The 20,458-nt window shown below is 43.9% G+C and overlaps 1 protein-coding gene across 1 annotated transcript; it reads left to right on the top strand.

The window, feature by feature from the left end:
* Nucleotides 1–375: 375 nt before the first annotated feature.
* On the top strand, nucleotides 376–20,311 carry kcnb2a (potassium voltage-gated channel subfamily B member 2a). Its single transcript, XM_048252950.1, has 3 exons — nucleotides 376–705; nucleotides 2,049–2,761; nucleotides 16,462–20,311. Exons 2-3 carry the CDS (start codon nucleotides 2,183–2,185, stop codon nucleotides 18,316–18,318), a joined length of 2,436 nt encoding a protein of 811 aa, XP_048108907.1. The 5' UTR covers nucleotides 376–705; nucleotides 2,049–2,182; the 3' UTR covers nucleotides 18,319–20,311.
* The last annotated feature ends 147 nt before the right edge of the window (nucleotides 20,312–20,458 follow it).

Here is a 20,458-nt window from a genome sequence, read left to right as displayed (position 1 = left end):
AAATCTAGACTTTACTCAGGAGACTAAAAATGAAAATGGGTAGGCCTATAAATGAAATAAAGCCATTTGATAGCCATAGAGGAAAGGATGTAAAGGCCATGGGTGGAGGGGGTCGTCATTAAAGAGTGGTCACTGTCCCTGAGTGAAAATGAAGTACCAAAATCTTTACTTTTAGGCAATATGTTGTTGGAGGAGTTTTTCACTCATTAGTTTCACATCATGAGTCGACTTGTAGAGTGTCTTTCTCTATAACAGTGAGTGATGTGTCGGACGCACAAGAGCGCTCGGTTTGGTTGATCTGATAGTGCTATCCTTAGTGATGCACAACTCAATCCAATTAGGCTTCAGCTTCGGGCTGTGATGCTGGGAGCGGGACTGGCATATCTGCACAGTCGAGGCTACACGAGTTGTCCTGCAGTTTAGCCACCGGCGCCGATAACATGATCATAATCACACAAGATCGTCCGCAAAATGGTTTAACCATGACTTCCAGGAGACTATAATGTAGCCTATTCGTTTCGTCCAAGACAAGTAGCCTACTGCGGGACTGCTGGTTAACAACATGAGGAGGCATTTCATTCGCACAGCTACAGCGGACACCTTGTGTGCCTAATCTCATGGAGAGGTAGCCTAATTACAGGGCTTTATTTCGTCTTCGAGACAGATAACATACCTACACGAATAAGTATTGTATCACTACAAAAGGTAAGAAATTGTTCATGTTGTTTGTGTTTTAATGCGATCGCTTAGTGTAGGCTACTGTAACCAGTCTGCGTGTAACTCCTAATTACACTTCGATGACAGCTATTGCTTTATTTAATTCACCGTAGTTGACAGAAAAGTACAACAGGAATCTGGCGGTTGTAAGTATTGTCTAGGTTTGATTCACTGTGTTATTCAGTTTTCTGTGGCGAAATTGCATGAGTGTCTGATGCGTTAATCAGATGCTTCATAAGTTGAGAGGAATGATGTTAAGAATGTCATTGGGACTCTAAACTTCATTATCACTCTGATAAAGTAGCCTACTGGGTGCAAATGGCAAATTACTATATTGTCCCCCTAGTCTTTTTGTCATGAGTAGGCTAGTTTCGGCTACTCTGCATAATGCATAATTTCATTGATGACGACCAATGCCATTATACTCGTGTAAAGACCAACAGTTCTAACACATTTCAAATGAGTAAAGTACATTACTTCTCATGTGTACTTGCTACTTGTCATATCGACTAATGAGCTACAGCAACGTAACCTTGTAGGGATAAACAGTAGAGCCACTGATATATTGGATGTGGCAGGGGATTAACGCCAAGGGAAACTACCTCTAAACGCGCAAAGGGATTGAAATAGTTCCGAATGCAGCATTGCTGGGGTGTTCCATTATGAAATCTTGGCCTATATAGTTCCTCTCTCTTGTTGAGAGTTTTAAATAGCCAGGCAGGCTGGCTGGCTGGCTGTGCCGAAGTCTTTTATGAGCAGGAAAGACGCCAGCTAAACATTCAGGCCTACCAGGATTTATGGCCAAGACATTCCTAAATACTCAATCGCATTACGGTCACTTGTCTTTAAAGCTGAGAGCTGCCTGGGCTGTACTTCCCAGTCCGTGCTTTTGTAAAAAAAAAAAAAAAAAAAAGATCCTGTCTTGGTTATGGACACATTTTATATGCGTAGTCCGCTACTAGACTAAGTTATTGTGCGTTTCTGGGCCATATACGTCAGTCTTTTCACTCACCCCCTGAACCCGTAGAAATGCAATGGTTCAAAATGAAGACCCTTTAATCAACAAGGATACAAGGGTCCAGACAATATCATGCAGAACACTTGCCAGTGAATGTGATTGTCATTCACTGTTATGTTGTATACCTATTATACCCATTAGTTTCTAACTTGATTATGTAACACTACAAGTAGTAGGCTCATAAATCATTCCAGTACTAATTACAGTGGGAATATTAAAGAAAAATAATTACATTAATTGAATCCAGACTCTGCCTGCCATCATGAATGCTTTGTCAGATCCTACTATTCTTTCTCTCTTTTTCCTTTCTCAGTTGCAAGCATGGAGGGACTGGTTTAAACTGGATCCACCATAGTTAGCCATTCACTGGGCCTACAAATTATCCGGGTTGGGGGTCCAGTGATTTCACAGCATCTTGGCTAGTCTAGTGTTTGTACAGCATTAGTCATGGGTGAAAGAAGTGGGTTTGGAGTCCCCAAAAACCCTGCACGGCCAGCTGGGTCACTGCCGCCCGAGCCCATAGACATCATACGGATCAAAGCCAGATCCAGAAGAGTCCGTATCAATGTAGGGGGCCTGACGCACGAGGTCCTGTGGCGGACCTTGGACAGGCTCCCGCGCACCCGTCTGGGCAAACTCAGAGACTGCAACACCCATGAGACCTTACTGGAGATCTGCGATGACTACTGCCTCAACGAGAACGAGTACTTCTTCGACAGGCACCCTGGTGCCTTCTCTTCCATCTTGAACTTTTACAGGACAGGGAAGCTGCACATGATGGAGGAGATGTGTGCCCTGTCCTTCGGCCAGGAGCTCGACTACTGGGGCATCGACGAGATCTACCTGGAGTCGTGCTGCCAGGCCCGCTACCACCAGAAGAAGGAGCAGATGAACGAGGAGCTGCGGAGAGAGGCCGAGAGCCTGCGGCAGAAGGAGGGCGAGGAGGTGGACAACGGCTGCTGCCCAGACAAGAGACAGAAGCTATGGGACTTGCTGGAGAAACCCAGCTCTTCTTTGGCTGCTAAGGTGAGCTTTTACCCCTCAGCATTCCAACACAGTATATAGACGTCAGTGACACGAGCAGATCCTGTCAGAGCGCATATAACATGAGAGTTATGAGATGAGATGAGTTTATAACAGTGTTGTTTTTGGTGAGAAGTTATTCAGATGACTCCTCTGTTTGTCTTATGTCGGGGTTGAAGAATGTTTCCTCAGCTTCTTCTTCACCTGCCACAAACCGGTTACTACAGAAACAGAGAGGCTGGCCAAGAGTTGCTCAAATGTTTATGTTTTTCTTTTCCCCTAAAACCCATAAAAGGATATTGCAGAGAACAAGAGAAACTAGAAAAAAAGCAGAAAACACTCTTGTATTCAAAAGGTGTTCAGGTAAATCAACTGTCTCTATTTGTACATGGGGGTTGATAAACCTGACATATTAGATAATGTCCTCTTGCTTGAAGTATATTTTTACTGCCAAACCATGAATGAGGTATTGGCACTTTGGCATGAAACCATTTAGAGTTTGCAATCACTCTAAGAGAGAGACACTCTGGGGTCTTGGCACAGTAGTGTAGGATCAGTTTATTTCAGTGAGTGTTTGGATACAATAGCGTAGCTCTCATTTACATCGTTGTCAGGGTTGTGGTGATTTATTTGTATTCTATATGAGGAAATATTACAGGCCGGCCACCTAAGATGTTTTCCTGCAGCATAAAAAAAAATACTCTCCTTCAGTTGACCTCCAGCACATCTGCGATAATATAGGAGTACACATCATGAAAAGTTTGAGGGTTGCAGCACACAAAAAGCCAGAAAGTGAAAAGCATTTCTCTTCATATATTGTCATAGTGATCACCCCAGGACGGTGAATTTCTTTTGGAGAAATTTGTCATGGGAGTAATCTGACTGCTGTGTTTATCAACACATTGGGCTGCTGAGCTAATGGAGGCAATCTGGGGGGCTGAGAGGCTTTTTACAGCAGCTCAGCTGCCTTCCATGCCCCGTGCACAGTCAGTGAGCAGTCCCAGCGGCACTCACTGCCTACTTCCTGGAATACGGTCAAGGAAAGCAGTCAAATGGGACATTAGAAACGGCTGTCATGTGCGCTTAGCATTTGTTTCTCTGCTGCTTTTGCTTCATACTTTCACAGTTTTCATTGTGAAAACAAAGTCATTGGAAGTACAGATATCTTCTGAATAGAAAAGTCAGTAAATAGCGATGATTGTTTGTGCCATTGTTTTGAGGCAAGTAAAGCAGCCAGTAGCATCTCCAGGTAACAACATTACTTTTCTTTGGATTGAGTTCTTTGGATAAGAGGCAAGTCTGAGGCCTGTAAAAGAAACTAAATCTTTGGCTGTGTTCAGGCTATGTCACAACCCCCTAACTAAATCTTAGGCTGTGTTCAGGCTATGTCACAACCCCAGTCAGAGGAAAAATTAGAACCCGGAGTCCGGAGTTTGTCCAACAGTGACACCTTGGTGTAAACAGACGAAATGAGATCCGTCAGGTACAGCTCTTGGTCTATACGTCCAGGTTTGTGAGAGGTGACTTGACTCGGTGCCATCTAGTGCTGTTGGCAGTCAATCATATGTGTGAGTCAGCACAATGACAATGCATCCATTCAGCCTTCTCCTCTTTCTCTCTCCATCTCTTGCCCACCTCTGTCCTCCCTGCCCTCCCTCCTCCACCTCCTCTCTCTCTTCCTCTCTCTTTCTTTTCACCTCCTCTCCTACTCCCGCTTCCCCTCTCCCTCACTGCTCTTACTGCCGAGGAAGCTGGAGGTTCAGACACAAGTTTTCATATTCATAGGAAGTTCATGATCATTTTGCTTTTGTGTGCATGAGGTGTTGGTGTACGATTTTGCAAAAGCTTTTATGTTACTTTACATTGAGGCGTCATCAGCAGGAAAGCCCATCTAGACAAATCACATGTGAAGCTTGCCCAAAAGCTCTAGGAGAAGGTGACAAAAGCATTTGAGGATATGGGGAGTCCTCGTGCTGTTCTTAGTCATTGGCCATCACCTGATACTGAGACAGGTTTGTGTGTTAGCAAGGCATTTAATGCCTAATGACTGCGGTTTAATCCCTTCAGTTGTGATAAAGATACTACACACTGTAGATTATATATTGGATATGAAAAAATCTCAATCTCGCCATTACCTTAAAGAATTTCACGTATGAATCAAAATTCTTTTAGACAAATCAAATCATTTTTGATCATTGCAAATTTAGTTTATAAGAAGAGAACATTTCTTTCTATTTTGAAGTCATAATTTCATGCTTCCATTTATAGATTTACATCTTCATCTAATTTCAGTTCTTCCCAGTGGCCCTTGTTGGACAAGTTTCATGTTATTTTTACAGACTTTGTCTCAGCACAGGTACTGTACTGTCCAGTTCAGTGGAATCCTCATACAGCAGTGAGGGGAGGGAGGGAGGAAGAGGGGGATGGAATAAGACTTAATCTCCTTTGGTGCTTTACCGAGTCTGCTCCTACAAATAGACCTCATGGGAGGGCCCAGGCCCGTCTGGCTTATGCCCGCGGTGTTCCATCAGGTCACATGGGTGGCCGAGCCGCTAAGCAGGGGACCGGGAGCGCACTTGAGGAGGTTTTCTCTTTTAAGATGCCACTTAAGACCCAACGTGTACATGGAGTGCTCTTTAGCCCAGTTCCTTCTACTGATTCGATTCTGAGAATTTTTTGGAGAGGAGGAGAGGGGTTTGTGGTTCAAGTAGTCATGTTGAAGGCACAGTATTTTATTGTTGTTAAGACTTATGATATGTAATATAATAATGTGACTAAAAGCATTCTTATAACAGTAAATGATGCACAGCCTTAATTGGGGTCACAGTTTGGAGATACTGGGCGAGTCCTCCTTTGTTTCACTGTACCTTGTACAAGTAATTACTCCAGGGCTCTGCAATACATGTGGTCATACATGAGACAAAGTGGTGTCAAGTTTACCCTCTCACAAGCTCACAGTTTGTGAGTTGGCACTCTGAACGTGAGTTTTAGCTGCTTAACTAGTGTCCTCAACGGCCCTCTTATCTTTAACATTCAGACCTTAAAGTAGAGATCTGTGGCATCTTTAGCACTTCCTCAAATAGTATGGACACAGCCTACAGTGGCATAGCCTACTGTGCTTTTACTGTCACAGACAGTGGTGTGTTTGTGTATGAAAATTTGTTCAGTGTTAGCTGAACCTCATTTAGGGGAATGGTGATTTTGACCCCAAGTGCCCAAGCATGCTTATCTAATAAACTGAATGGCCACAGTACAAGATGTATGTCCCTTTTGCATTTGAAGGTCTTTTTTCCCACCTAACTGACAGACTTGATTGACTGATATCATTGAAAGTGATCCGATTTTGTTGGCAATCAGGAGCGAACATTCACACCCTGTGACACAGGTCTTTATGATACATGGGTTTTACCATGCTGATTTTGAGTCTAGGCAGAGGGCTCCACCCTGTGCTTTGGGAGGTACTCTGCAGGTTGGAGGCTCAGAAAAAGTCATGACATTGGGACCATGTTAGTCTTAATCCATCCTCAGTGAAGGTGCCGACACCTCTAAAGACGGGACTGAGTCACTGGGCCTGGTGTGTGTTTGTGTGAAGCCTGAATCAGTAGGAAATGAGATTAACCTATGTTAAAGATTATGTGAAGGTTTTCCTTTTTTTTGTTAGTATTTGTCAATATTTTAGTGATTAAAAAGTTCGCCAAATAACTTAAGATGTAATTTTTTGTATGTAGACATTGTTTTGGAACCCATTGAACATTGTGGTCATTTGGTCGAATTGCAAGACATAAGCACCATTGCTATGTCCAGACACCCCCACCCAACACTTACACTTATGAGTGCATACATTTTGCCTCTCCTTGCCTGTATGTGTAGGCCCTCACCACATTCATATATTAATAACACCTTACACTTTACATACTTGAAGTCATTAGTGGACAACAGCCTAATCCCCTCTCTTCAACTTTTACAGAACCAGTATGTGACAGCTATTCTGAACGTGTGTGCCTAAATAATTTGTCCCCCGCCAGTGTAGTGCGTGTTCATGTGTGATTGGTGGCTGGTGCCACTGTGAATATTAATTGCACGAAACTATCTTTTTCTTCTGCTTAATGGAGAGGGTTTCCATTACCTCCTGTCAAAATTTCTGTCATATTTTCTCTGTTGGAGAGATGGATGATCGTTCATTTTTAAAATAGCACTCAAACCTGATGGGACTACTGTGGTGATATCTGTTGAGGAATCATTTAGAACTGATCTGTATAAATGCTTTAGTTGTCTGGGGCAAAAGACTGGCTAAAATAGCTGACTACATGGATGTTGAGTGTGGGCTGATGACATACAGAAAGCAGGCCTGTAGAGACTGTGAATACCAGTCTGGCATTGCTGTTAGCTGTTCTTGTAGGATTCTCTTTTGATTTGCAAGGCTGTATTGTATATACAATCAATTCATTTGAGATGTTTGAAATTCTCAGCTGTGAAGGCTACTGTTCACTTTTATCATCAACTAGTTTATTATGAAATATATTGTTATCCACTGATATTGTCTTCAACAGCCTCTTAAGTTTTTAGCCACATGCAGCCTGACAGAGAAGACTGTTAGTGAGTTTTAGTTGGGTGAAGGAAGCTAGTCACACACAAATTAGTCTCAGTTATGGCCTGTAATCATTCTCAGTCTAACAAGCAAAATCGAAATGCATCTGCAATGGTGGATTAACCAGTAAAATGTAGTCAGAAACTGTTTAAACTATGAAGCTTCAGGTGTGAAGTACTTCAGAGTCCTTGTGGCAGTGTAAACATTAATGCCACCTCCTAAATTGTGTATGATGCATGCATTTCCGTGTGTGTGTGTGTGTGTGTGTGGGCATGCTTGTGCGATCAGTCAGTGCATTCTGGCAGCGCTCCTTTGCTATCACTCAGAGGGGGCCCGAGGGTTCAACAGTAAAGGCGAGGGCGGACGCCTTTCAAAGCGCTTCTAGGGGTCGACACAATCTTATTAACCAAAGCGGGGGGGCATCAATCTCTTACTGCCGTCTTAACCGGCATTAGGCAGAGGAGCGGCGTCCCCACACTTCATCATATCCCCGCACTCGCTCACGGCGCCGGCGATGCTCTAGGTGTGAGGGGGAGACGGACGATCAGGATAGTGGCAGCTCTCTCTCCGGAGAGAGAAAAAACATTCTGGATAACAGGATTTATGGTGTTGCCCTCTGAGACTAACAAGATTGTGAACGGAGGTGATTAAAAATGAAGTAACCTGTGATGGTGAACTGCAGCACTCTTTCTCTCTCACACACACACACACACCTTTGTTTGATGAGATGAGATGGCCCTGGTCAGGACTAGTAGAAGAGCAGCCACCAGAATATCCTTTTTTGTTTTTTACAAAGATGTAGTCAGAGATGTATGACACAGGAGGTATTTTGAAGAGATGGAGAGGCATGGAGGTCTGTTTTTTGTATTCCATTGTCAGATTATGTAAGCACAAGCTGTGTTGTGAATATGTGATGTGTGGTTAGATTGCAGCAGAGGCGGCATGTGTGTAGGTATGTGGCTGCTGGGTGGGTGTGTTTTTTTCACTTCCTCCATCCTGTCACAGTGATGACAGAGTGAAAAGCTGGCAGCTCACATCTGTTCCTCACTGTCAAGTGGCTTTTCTGATCTATGTCAAGCATGGGAGGGACCCCATTGAAGAACATTTACCAGATGGTGCTGTTGTATGTGTGGTTATGGCCCACACAATTTGCCAACGTTCAAAAGGGTGTCAGTGAATTAAGACCTCACCTAATGGTCAGTTCAAAAAATCACCAAAATCAATAGCCACTTACCTCACTTCTGAGTGCCCTGTATATTCCTACCCGGAGTGCCTACCACCTGACATGTTTTAGCATTCAGCATGTGAAGTTGCTCCTCCACTTTTCTATAACCGCAGGTTAAACCTTTCAAGTAATTACTACTTTTCCTCTAGATTTATAGGGAGAATTAATTAAATTGATTCCATTAAAATTATACTCTGGAAACCACACCCTTTGGGTTCTTTTTTTTTATAGACATCTAAATCATATAGCTAGGTGATATGAGAAAGGGTATGTAAGTGTCTGGAAGTCTCTCTCTCTCTCTCTCTCTCTCTCTCTATCTCTCTATGTATGTGGAATGTCTGATTATCATGTCTGGTATTATGTCTGGTTGTAAGCACTTTGGATTAACCATCTAAAAAGCTGATACGTTTTGTGTTGGGCATTGTGTTTGCCATTACTGATGGGAAAAAAGAAGTGTTTTAAAGGAAATATTTTCCTAGGACGTACTCAAGCAGAAATGACAAGGGCTTCAGATACTGGTGATGATTCCCCTCATCATGCCACAATCAAGGGCTTACCATGAGCAGTGCTTATGGCTTTCACAGAGAACAATAGAATGACATTAGACAAACTGGAACTTTGCCAAAAACAGCAACAGACAGGGTAGTGTATTGGGTAGACAAATCTACAATGAACTTGTAAGCCGTTGCATGGTTGTGATTTTACACACGCACACTCATATTCGTATACAGGTGTTTGGACTCTGTAGACTTCCATTTCAGTTTCACAGAAGGCAGCCACTGCCAATGACAGGACAATAAAACATGTAAGCCTCTTACGCTGCTTAGTTCTGACCAGATGAAATGAAGGGACTCCTGTTCAAATGAAGGAACTCCCACTGAAAGAAAAATCCCACATTTAATTCATGTTTGAAAACACTTAAGTTAATACAATGGCACTGACATGATATTAAATGATAAAACGTGTTTCTTCTTTATAGATGCCTCTCTCCTGTTGTGTATAAGTTGGAAATAAGGATTAGATTGAGTGATGTGCTTGAGTAAGTGTATATTTCCAGATTTGGGACAACGCTTTAAATGAGATAATATGTTCATTCAGAAATACAGCAGTCAACTTTAACATTGTTATTAATGCCATACTACTACAATCATGAAATTATCAATCAGCAAAATGAAACACCCACTCCTCAAGCGTTCTCCTCCAGTGTTCTCTTTTTCCCCTCAGTGAGAGTGGTGTGTGTGTGTGTGTGTGTGTGTGTGTGTGTGTGTGTGTGTGTGTGTGTGAGTTCAGGCTGTTGTGTTGTGTTTCTGATCAATCTCTGGTCTTGAGGTGGTGTGCCAGGGATTCTGAGCTCCTAGGAAGTGCCCAGCGGGGAGGGAGTGTAGTGTCCCTGGGCTGCAGCTGTGGGGGCCATCTTCACTCTACTCACTCTGTGCTTTACTCTCAGTCATCGCACAGCCCTCTGCCAAAAACCATTTAAGAGCTGTGATATGCTAATAAGATTTACATGGGAGTAGGGAGTCATATGCTATTAATGTGACATGACAACACATGGCATGCTATTAACTCCTGTAGCGCATGCTACCCAACCTAACCTTACTCTGTGCTCTCCAGCTGAAATAATGTACCCTAAAAATTCACTCTTATTTACTCTTGCTAGCAAGCTGATGGGGGGACCTAGGGTGTGTGTTGTTTGTTGAGATCCCAGATGCTCAGGCTCACGTTGCCAAAAATAGACAGTAGCACTGCGACACACAGATTGGCTATACACTGTGGTTAACTAGGGGTTGCCCACACCCGGCACTTGTGTGGGGCGGCCGAGGGTAAGGCTATGAGCGCGGCACACTTATCACATGTTGGAGGTTGGAGGCAGGCCTGGTATTTGGCAGCGGTTGTCAGCGACTGTGTTGACTAATGACTGTAATCAGCAGCCCTTTCTCTTCCTGTGTCCGCCCCCGCTCTGACACACGCCGTGCGGGGCGCCACCCCATGACTCGCACCACCAGCAGCCGCCACACTGGTGGCAACGATACAGTTCCGTTCGCTCTGTTGCCTTCATTTCTTTCTCTTTCTCTCTCTCTCTGTGCTCTCTCTCACTCAATCTTGAATTTTATCCAACGCAGCCGTCCTGACAGAACAAGGTGGGAATGTGGGTGTGGGGGAGGCATTGGAACATCACTGCCCAAAGTGCTCCTTACTCAGCACAAGCTTCTTGACAAATGTGGTGGCTTAGGTCTAAATAAATCGGTCCTATAAAAAAAACACACACATACCCGTACACTTGCACAAAAAAAAAAATCAAATGGATCCCGTGTCACCCTTCCATAAATACCCGGCCGATATTGATCAAGACATTCTTGGGTTTCCTGGCTGAGCTTCTTCCTCTTCCCTGGGCAGAAACAGTGTTCACCAGAAATAATTCAACCTTCACTCTCCCCTCGTGCCAGCTCTCACTGCAGACCAGGAGACAGACACTCCTCTCGGATGCCCTCAAAACGCAGGCCCCATGAGGCCCGCATGCATTCTGTTGACAGAACAAAATACACCATGGACCAACTTCTTTTTTTGGTCCTGTAGAATGTGACTTACATCTCAGTAGATTGTGTGTGTTGCGCAACATTCAGGTGTGTGCATAGAATCCCACAATGCACTAGTCACATGAATACAGCAGCATGGGTGCTGTCCCTGGTCCTGGAGTTGAGCTGGGACCTCCCTGTGTACTGAATGTGTCCTTTTGTGGCCAGCATGTGTAATCTGTACTGGCTGTGCAGCTCTGTACAGTGTGAAACTGTACTGCAGTTTGATGTGTGGTTTTGCGTTTGCTTTTCATTTTAAAAGCAGGTTTTCTCAAAGACGTACTTGCCCTTCTCACACATGGCCTCACGTGTTTATGTCTCGTCCTTTTTTAAATCAAAGCTCCTAGCGCAGATTAGAGATCAAATCCCTCTGTTCTGCCAGATTGCCTTCCATAAGCTATTCTTTTCCGAGTCAAATGTTTTTGTGTTTTTTTTCTTCTTTTTTTCCCTCTGAGTCGTTGTTATGTTGTGCAGTACAGAAAGTGGCAGGTTGTGTGGATCCCAGTGGAGGAGGAGAGGGTGGGATCAGTGGGATCTTTCAATTAATCTGCTCGCCTCCCCTTGGCCAGATGTTTCAAGGACTGCGGTGGAGTTCAGGTCACACAGAGAGACACACAGCAAGGCGAGGCGAAGGAGGCTGTGTCCCAAACCAGTCCTTAGCCCTACAGTCAGTCCAGATGTCCCCTATCCATGATTCAGTTTAAGTCTCCTCAAGAACTTCCGAGGCTTGTACAAACAGAGCACATGATAAAAAGCTCTGAAGATAGGAGTCAGTCTTTTAAGATTCACCTGAATTGACAGGACATGACTATTTTCAGTGTTTCAGTGATTATCAACATAGCATGATATGCATGATATTGCATGCGTTCAGTGAACCCCTTTCAGATAGAAAACCTGGATTGGGTTGGAACATCAGACTGTATCCAGGTTAAGTAACTCTCTGACTGCGTTGCCACACAGAGAGACAGCTCTTGGTAGGTGAGGCTAGAGGTTAAGTCATGGTTAGGCTTGGATGATCTCCTGTACCCCACCCCCCTCTCCCTCTCCTTGGCCCAGCCTGGTCCACATGCACAGGCCAATCAGCCTGTGTGAAGATCACCGCTCATGTAATCACGTTTGCACAGATCCCACGCTAAGGACAGAAAGCTAATCCATGCTCATTCCATCACCTCCTTCCAACTTTCCTTTCTTCTCAGAAAAAAAGCAAAGGAAGGAACTGGTGTAAGAGAGTGCTGTAGAAAAGAGCGATGTGAAGTAGACCTGTTTTATATGTGGACGTGGACGCTTCCTTGAGAACACTGCAGGGCTAGAGCCACTGATTAATGAGTCCAGTAAAGGTTAAGGAATTACTAGTGTCCTTTGAGTGAGATATCCTTTTCAACTTTGTATGTCCTTAAAAAAGAAGGCAACATGAAGGAACACCTTTACATGGTTTTTGTTGTTGTTTTGATTGTGTTTTGTAGTTAAAACGTGTTTTTTTTTTTTTTTGGGGGTAGGTTACATATACCAATTAGATTCATTCAGTTTAACATTTTGTATACATTTTGGAAATGTTCACATAATCTTACAATACATTACAATACAATGAATATCAAAGTTGGAAGTTGGGATGGAAACATTTATACAGTATGTTGCGATCTAGCTGGTCAGGAAGGGCACAGTGTCCTTACGTGCACCGCAGATGACCTTCATCAGAGGTTCACCGGAAGTAGACTCGCCAGGGCTGTGGTCTGCGCCCACCCACTGAACACGTCACCTCTTTCCAGGGCAACAGTGGGGACAATCCCTGCGTCACAACGTGGCTGTCATGAAGGCTATTCAGAGCCAGGTCTTTATCCTTTCTCTTTGCGTCACGCACGGTGGCACAGGCCACTACCAAATGTGGCAGAGAGGCCTCTCTCTCACCGAGTGCCTTCGAAAGAGAGACAGAGAGCTCATTTGCAAGCAGGTCTACTGAAGAGACTGGGTAAATTCTCACATGATAAACAGAAGCAGTAGGTGGTGAATCCTCAAAGTGCTCAAAAGTGACCTGTGGGTTCAATTGCCTCGTAATGAACTGACCGGCAATAGTAATCTGCTTTGAAAAACTCATTTGAATTTCAAAAACTCATTTGAAACTTTTTTTTTCTTCCACTGTCAATAAAGGTTAATTTACCACAGTCACGTTGTCTCTACTATTGCTGTTTAAAGATGGAGATTAAAGATGGAAATGTGTGAATCTCCACTCATGTAATGCAAGGTCACTAAAATTGTTCTTTTGTCCTTCCATGGACTATTCTGTCCTGGAGATTGGCATTTCACTAGGCTTTCTCTGAAGAGCTGGCAGATGCTTCTTCCCATGAGCCAATCACGTGGCCACATCGACCTATGTTACCTCTTGCCCTCTGTCCAGTGTCCCTGAGTTTAAAACCCTAACAGGCTCATGGTATGGCAAAGAGTACAAAAGAAAGATAAGAATACATGAAGTCATATCTCTTTCTGTAAAATGCATTAGGGTTAGCCGGTGAATATTCCTCCGAACTAAATGTGCAGGAGTCTTAGTTAGTGAGAGCATACTGTCTGCACTGTGCGAGGACACTTCAGGATAATTGTAATAGGATTTAGGTTCTAACTATAGCAAGGATATAGAAAGGTTAGAAGTGGTTACTCATTGTCCCTCACTTTGCTTCTCTGGCAGGAAGAATCAACAAATAATTTGATACCTTTTTCCATGTGTGCTTCAATATTAAATAGCTGACATTTTTTAGAACAGGCAAACTTGATATTGATATTGAAATGATGACACAGCATAGCCATTGATGAGCAGTGTAATATTTCTTTCACTGGAATATCAGCACTTCAAGTGAAATCATTCATTTTCAGAGGAAGGTCATAGATATCCCATCAAGGAATTTTAATCATGTCATCATTTTGAATCTTTGTCTTTGTCTGAATTTATAATCTTTATATCATAATTGCAGTATTTTGAAAGCAGTTCATTAATTAATTCAGTTACATTTTAAAAGAATAATAAAGATAATAATTAAGTTTTTAATATATAGTTTATGGTGAGGTGGTCATAATATTTTATCTATTTCATTCTGTATATTTTGTACTTTCTATTTGTTTTACATATGATGTGCCTTCCAGTATATATTCTTTGTTACTATTCCCTATTCTATCTTGATTATAACTCATACAGTGGGCAATCAGTGCATGTGTCTAAACATTCTTGGATATTTTTACATTGGCCTAAAAAAAAAATCATCAAACCATCTGATATGCATTTCTGGTCAGACATTTGCACTCAGAAGGTCATACCTTTCACTTGGACTATTGCTGGCTCCATTATGGAGAAACGTTTTTATTTAGCATTTCTCTCATGGCTTCTGATTATCAGTGTGTGGCATATTTCAGCCCATTCACCTTTTTCATAATGAAAGGGAACATTACCCTCTGTCATTTCCACCATTTTATGACCCTGCTCCTCACCAGCCCCCCATATGGTATTATATCTAATAAGCAATAACTCTGGGAAAAAATCACATTGTGCAGCATAGTGGAACCACTTAATCAGAAGATAAATCAGCAATAAAATGAAAATGGATGGGTGATTTAAGTCGAGGCCCATGCCTGTTGTTTGAGGGGGAAATAAATGATACTTTGTTTGTTGTGAACACCAAAACATGCCATCTGTGCAGTTGTAATAGACCTCTATGTCATGCCATCTGTGCAGTTGTAATAGACCTCTATGTCATGCAGAGATAAACGGCGACTCAGTTGTTGCTTCCTGTATGGGGATGTTGTCTGTAATATTAGAGGTGTACAGAGAGATGGAAATAGAGATACGGGGAGGGGGAGGGGAGGTAGGACGTGAGCAGATGATTGGTTGCAGAGCAAAGAAAAGAAAATATGGATGGATGAGTCAATGAAACGGATAGAAAGTTGCCACAGGTGTTAGTACAACGTTGAAACTTGAGCATCACTAGGCTTACCGGTATACAAAATGGAAATAGATCTGATGTCAGTTCAAACGTAGGTGACATTTTCATCTGCATACAGACTGTAAAAGACAAACTCCCTTGTCCTAAATTTTGACACTGAACCTGATCATTTCTCCCTGGGAAGACTAATAAAGTAACTTTGACTTTGATCACTGCCTATTTTGTTTTTGTTTTCATGTAGATTTAAGATGCTGATGACTTCCCCTTGGAGTGGTTTAATCACAGCCATCATTTTGGTGGTGTGAAACTTAATATCAAAGGAGGAAACCCTATCTGTGCAGGATTATTTGATAACAGAAAAAGACTTGAGTGGATAACCTCCATATGCATCCACTCTATAAACTAACAAAGTAGTTAATCGATATGTGCTTGGCATTGCTTATCGCTGGTGGTATCTGTGATGAGATGTGTACACAATCGATAAGGTAGCTCTGTGGCGCAGGTCAGTTTTCTGCGGATGGGAGCAGCAGAGCTGCGCTGCCGTGCCGGTCAAGAACACTGAGGTCATGGACAGAGGGATGAGTAATTTTGGAGCAGAATACTACAGTGTGCAATTAATATGTTCTTTTCTACTGACACACCATAGAGCACAGCTGCTGTGCGGCTATTTTTGGAGTCATCAGCCTTAATGTCTGAATTGTGGCGAATTGTTGGACCAACAATGTGCAGTTTTGGCTTTGAGTCTGTTCTTGACATCTGATTTAATCAGGATTTACACCGCTGAATCGCATAAGACACAGGAGCCTGGAGAGTTGTCCGATTTTCTTTTTTTGAGTTTCCAAATACACAGAGCATTCTTAGACGGACTGTTCATTTACATACCCCACACAGACATGTTATTTGCTGTGTGCTACATGCTATCTTTTTCATGCACTGCTAATCTAACATGGCATCACAAGCAATGCTATAATTTTCTGTGTGCTACAGGCTATCTTTTTCATGCACTGATAATCTAACATCACAAGCATGCCCACCTCAGAGGTATCCAAGGTTGTCCTGCTATGTCTTGTTAGTGTAGACTGAAGGCACAGGCAAACTCTTCTCTGGATTCCAAAGTGTCCCCAGACATCAGACACAAAGATCAAACCAATAAACCAACAGGCACTCAATTGATCTAGTCGCAAACAGTATCTAAGAATATCTTGTGGAGAAAAGAATCATGTCATCATGTTGCAATATGTGTATTGGTAGTACGCAAATGCTTTTCAATTAAAGCATACAATTAGCGGTGCATATTAAATGTACAAAAGATGAATTTTGCACTCTGTGCTAGGAGTGAGTTAGTAGCACCTTATTCTTATGTGTTCTCTCTCCTCTGTCTGTTCCTACAGTTCGTGGCCTTTCTATCCATCCTCTTCATCATCCTGTCAACGATTGCACTCTCCCTGAATACCCTGCCAGAGTTACAAGTGATTGACGAGTTTGGACAGTCCAATGACAACCCCTACCTTGCCCAGGTGGAGGCAGTGTGCATCGCCTGGTTCACCATGGAGTACCTGCTGCGCTTCCTCTCCTCCCCGAACAAATGGAAGTTCTTCAAGGGCCCTCTGAACGTCATCGACCTGTTAGCCATCCTGCCGTACTTTGTCACCATCTTCCTGACCGAGTCCAACAAGAGTGTCCTGCAGTTCCAGAACGTCCGGAGGGTGGTCCAGATCTTCCGCATCATGCGGATCCTGAGGATCCTCAAACTGGCCAGACACTCCACTGGGCTCCAGTCCCTGGGCTTCACGCTGAGACGCAGCTACAACGAGCTGGGACTGCTTATCTTGTTCTTAGCCATGGGCATCATGATCTTCTCCAGTCTGGTGTTCTTTGCCGAGAAAGACGAGGATGCCACCAAATTCACAAGCATCCCAGCCTCCTTCTGGTGGGCTACCATTACCATGACCACGGTCGGCTATGGCGACATCTATCCGCAAACCCTGCTGGGTAAAATAGTGGGTGGACTGTGCTGCATCGCTGGGGTGTTGGTGATCGCTCTGCCCATCCCCATCATCGTCAACAACTTCTCAGAGTTCTACAAGGAGCAGAAGAGGCAGGAGAAGGCCATCAAGCGCAGGGAGGCCCTGGAGAGGGCCAAGAGGAATGGCAGCATCGTGTCCATGAACCTGAAGGACACGTTTGCGCGCAGCATGGAACTCATAGACGTCATCGTGGACCAAAAGGAGGAGAAGCCCGTTGACAACCACCTCTCTCCGAGCCGCTGGGGTTACCAGAAGCGCCCGACCTCGGACAGCTCCGACACCAAGTACGTGGAGGTCGCCCAGCTGGGGTCTCCGCACCGGAGCCCGCAGCGGCTGAACGCCCGCAAGCTGGAGCAGATGTACAACCAGATGACGGGTCCGGGCACTGGCGCTGGCCCCGGCCCTCACCTCCGTGAGCCATCGGTGGGGCTGGCTGGCAAAGAGGAGTCCATGGAGATGAAGGTGGTCCAGGGGCAGCCCACGATGGAGAGGCCCATCACTGACATCAAGAGCATCTCCAGCATGGACAGCTTCACCAGCTGCACCACCGACATGAGTGAGGCGGAGAAGAGCGCGCTGCAGGCCCAGCTGAGGCACCCGCGTGCCCCGCCGCCCCTTGACCTGACCAAGATCTCCGCTATTGAGAAGCGGGCGGCTGAGAAGGCCCGGCAGCAGCAGCAGCAGCCACCCATCATCAAGGAGGGCCTCTACGAGTTTGTGCCGTGCAACCCAGAAGACATGGCCGCTCCTACCCCCTGCCCACGGGACGACACCGAGAGCGTGCGCAGCTCCATGCGAGCTGCCAGCCAGGTGAAGACCAAAGGGCTCAAGGTGAACTTCACCGAGTCGCCCGAGGAGGGTTCCTCTAACCTGCACCTGGTAGTGACCGAGGAGGACGTCCCGCTGTCGCCGCCGCTCCTAAGCAGCAGCTCCCCGCGGCACAGCCCACACTCCCCGGGACGAAGCTTCGGGGGCGACGGGGCCGAGAGCTCGCCAGGCTTAGGCCCTTCCACCGAGGGCTACAAAGGGAAGAACCACGTTGACAAGACAGCGTCTCCGGCCTCCCCGAAGCCCACCTCGCCGAACTGTGCTCCCGGTGTGGGTGGGGGGGCTGGAGGGATGGAGAGCCTGGCTGACACCAATCAGAGTGGACAGAAGGCAGAGAACCATCTTCTTGCTGGGGAGGGTCCATTGACACCCCCTTGTGAAACGAGTATGTAAGGCATGATGAGGAGATATATTTTTTTTCAATTCAGATGCTCAGAGACTGTTTGGAACATGCAGGTACACACTGGTGTGCTAAACTACGCCGTAGTGAATAACATTTTTATTTTTCTCTCTGCATGGATGGACAGCGTTTGACTGTACCTCTAAAATGAAGGACTGATAGACTATGTTCATTGCAGACAAGAGACAACATGCATGTCCGCACAAACAGGAGAGTGTGTCTGTCAAATGGGACAGATACAAACCAAATGTACATAGTTGACAGACATTTCAGTTAGTGTTGAAAAAGGCCTCTCAAATGTGACATTAATCCAAAATTAACAAGTTAAAAACGAAAAGAAAAAAAACCCCATCCCATACACTACAATTTTGATCATGATTAGACTAAGTGCACACAAAACACTGCACAGTGGCAAACAACCTTTTTGTCTCAGAATGCTGAAAACATATATTCACTCCTTTACTAGTAAATATCAGGAAACTAATGTGGGCATTTCCATTGTTAGCACATTGCTCAGTGAGATGCCCTCACATTACTGCCTTGTATACATATTTATTTGATTCTCTGTTAGTCGGAAAAGCCATGTTGGCAATTCCTTGAAAGGCACATTTACAGTCAGACCAGAAACTTTCCTTCAAGTTAGTCCTGAGAGGATTTTATTTCTTTTTGTAATGTTAAACACGATTGGACGTTATAACGAGTGAAAACATAAAGACAAAAGTCCTGTAGTTGAACAGTTAATTTCCTCGTGCTTAAGGGCGTGTCACCATCAGTATTTTCTGACCAAGTTATGTAAATCAAAAGCAAAGACTGGATATACAGTGCAACTATGAGCTCCCAGATATACAGATTTTATCAGCTGTTTAATGAAATGTAGTCTCACATTTGTTCGCACATTTTTTATTTCTGTTGTCTAAAACCAGCTGCAACCTTCCTCCAGACCTTTGCTACATTTTATGTTGCCTTTTTCCATTTGAGATGGGGATGTTGCCCTGTTAATCTTGTGTGTGTATATATATACACTCACACGGGAAGAGATGACCTGTGTGCAGGACAGATACTTCACTGCAATGACTGTGGCCACACTGGGGAAGCGGCAAGATCATACTGCCCTCTGCTGGCCACAGATGGAGGCACTTTAATCTGAGACTCCTCGGAGTCGCTGGCTGAATTCTGTTTAGAGTGTTAAGGACAGGCTTTGCTTTTCAATATGACACGACTAACTGCAGAACATCAAGCCAGACCTAGAACAGGTTCAGACTTGAGTATGTGTTCTAACAGAACCGAGTGCTCTACAGTTATACTGTAAATACAAATATGATATAAATGTGTAAAGTACTGTATGAATACAGGTACAATATGTATTCTTTGGGTTCCAACAATTGAAAGTGGCTCTATTTTTTGTATAAAAATGTAAAAAGGCAGTTAGGCAGGACCAATTTCTGCTTTATGGTTGAAATTATGTGCCTTTTCATAAATAGTCATTTATGAGAAGGTGAAGTCAATCGGCTTTGTTTGTAGAAGTCCTGAAATCTACTTTTTATAGGGAAACATAAGATATGCAAGCAATTCCTCAGGTTTTGTAAAACTTGAAATGACTATATCACGGCTTGACTCATTTTACAGCTATTTTAACTGTGATCTATCGTTTAACTGTATAACTTCACAATTATTGTTAAAATGTCAGGGAGTAACATTTTAGCTTAGAACTATTCCTTAACAGCTATATATATACACACACAAAAAAACCTTGTAAAATAATACCATGTTCGTTTATCGGTTCTCAAAGGCTCAAGGTTGCCTTTCTCTTTACAAATTAGTGTACCGTACACCCAGTACTCAAGGTGATCATTTATCCTCTTTGGTGTCTGTTTTCGCCAGTGAATAATAGATTTGTACTAGTATGTGTCAGTAGATACATTTGTCATGACTTTGTATGTTTTAGTTGCATTGTTCCCAATAAATGACCATATGCAATAGACCACATACACGTCTTGACAAGGTTCTTTCCACCCTATTAGTGACTGGACATTCCTACCACCTCTTCACTCATGATACAAATTCAGTTTGCAATCCCCACCATCCGAGACATTTATGAGGTTCCTGGTAGACGTCCATACCACTTCCCTTATA

The sequence above is a fragment of the Alosa alosa genome, chromosome 1, assembly GCF_017589495.1.
Source record: "Alosa alosa isolate M-15738 ecotype Scorff River chromosome 1, AALO_Geno_1.1, whole genome shotgun sequence".
Taxonomy (NCBI): Eukaryota; Metazoa; Chordata; class Actinopteri; order Clupeiformes; family Clupeidae; genus Alosa; species Alosa alosa.
Note: the sequence above shows the minus strand (reverse complement) of the source record. Positions and strands in the feature narration are given on the sequence as shown.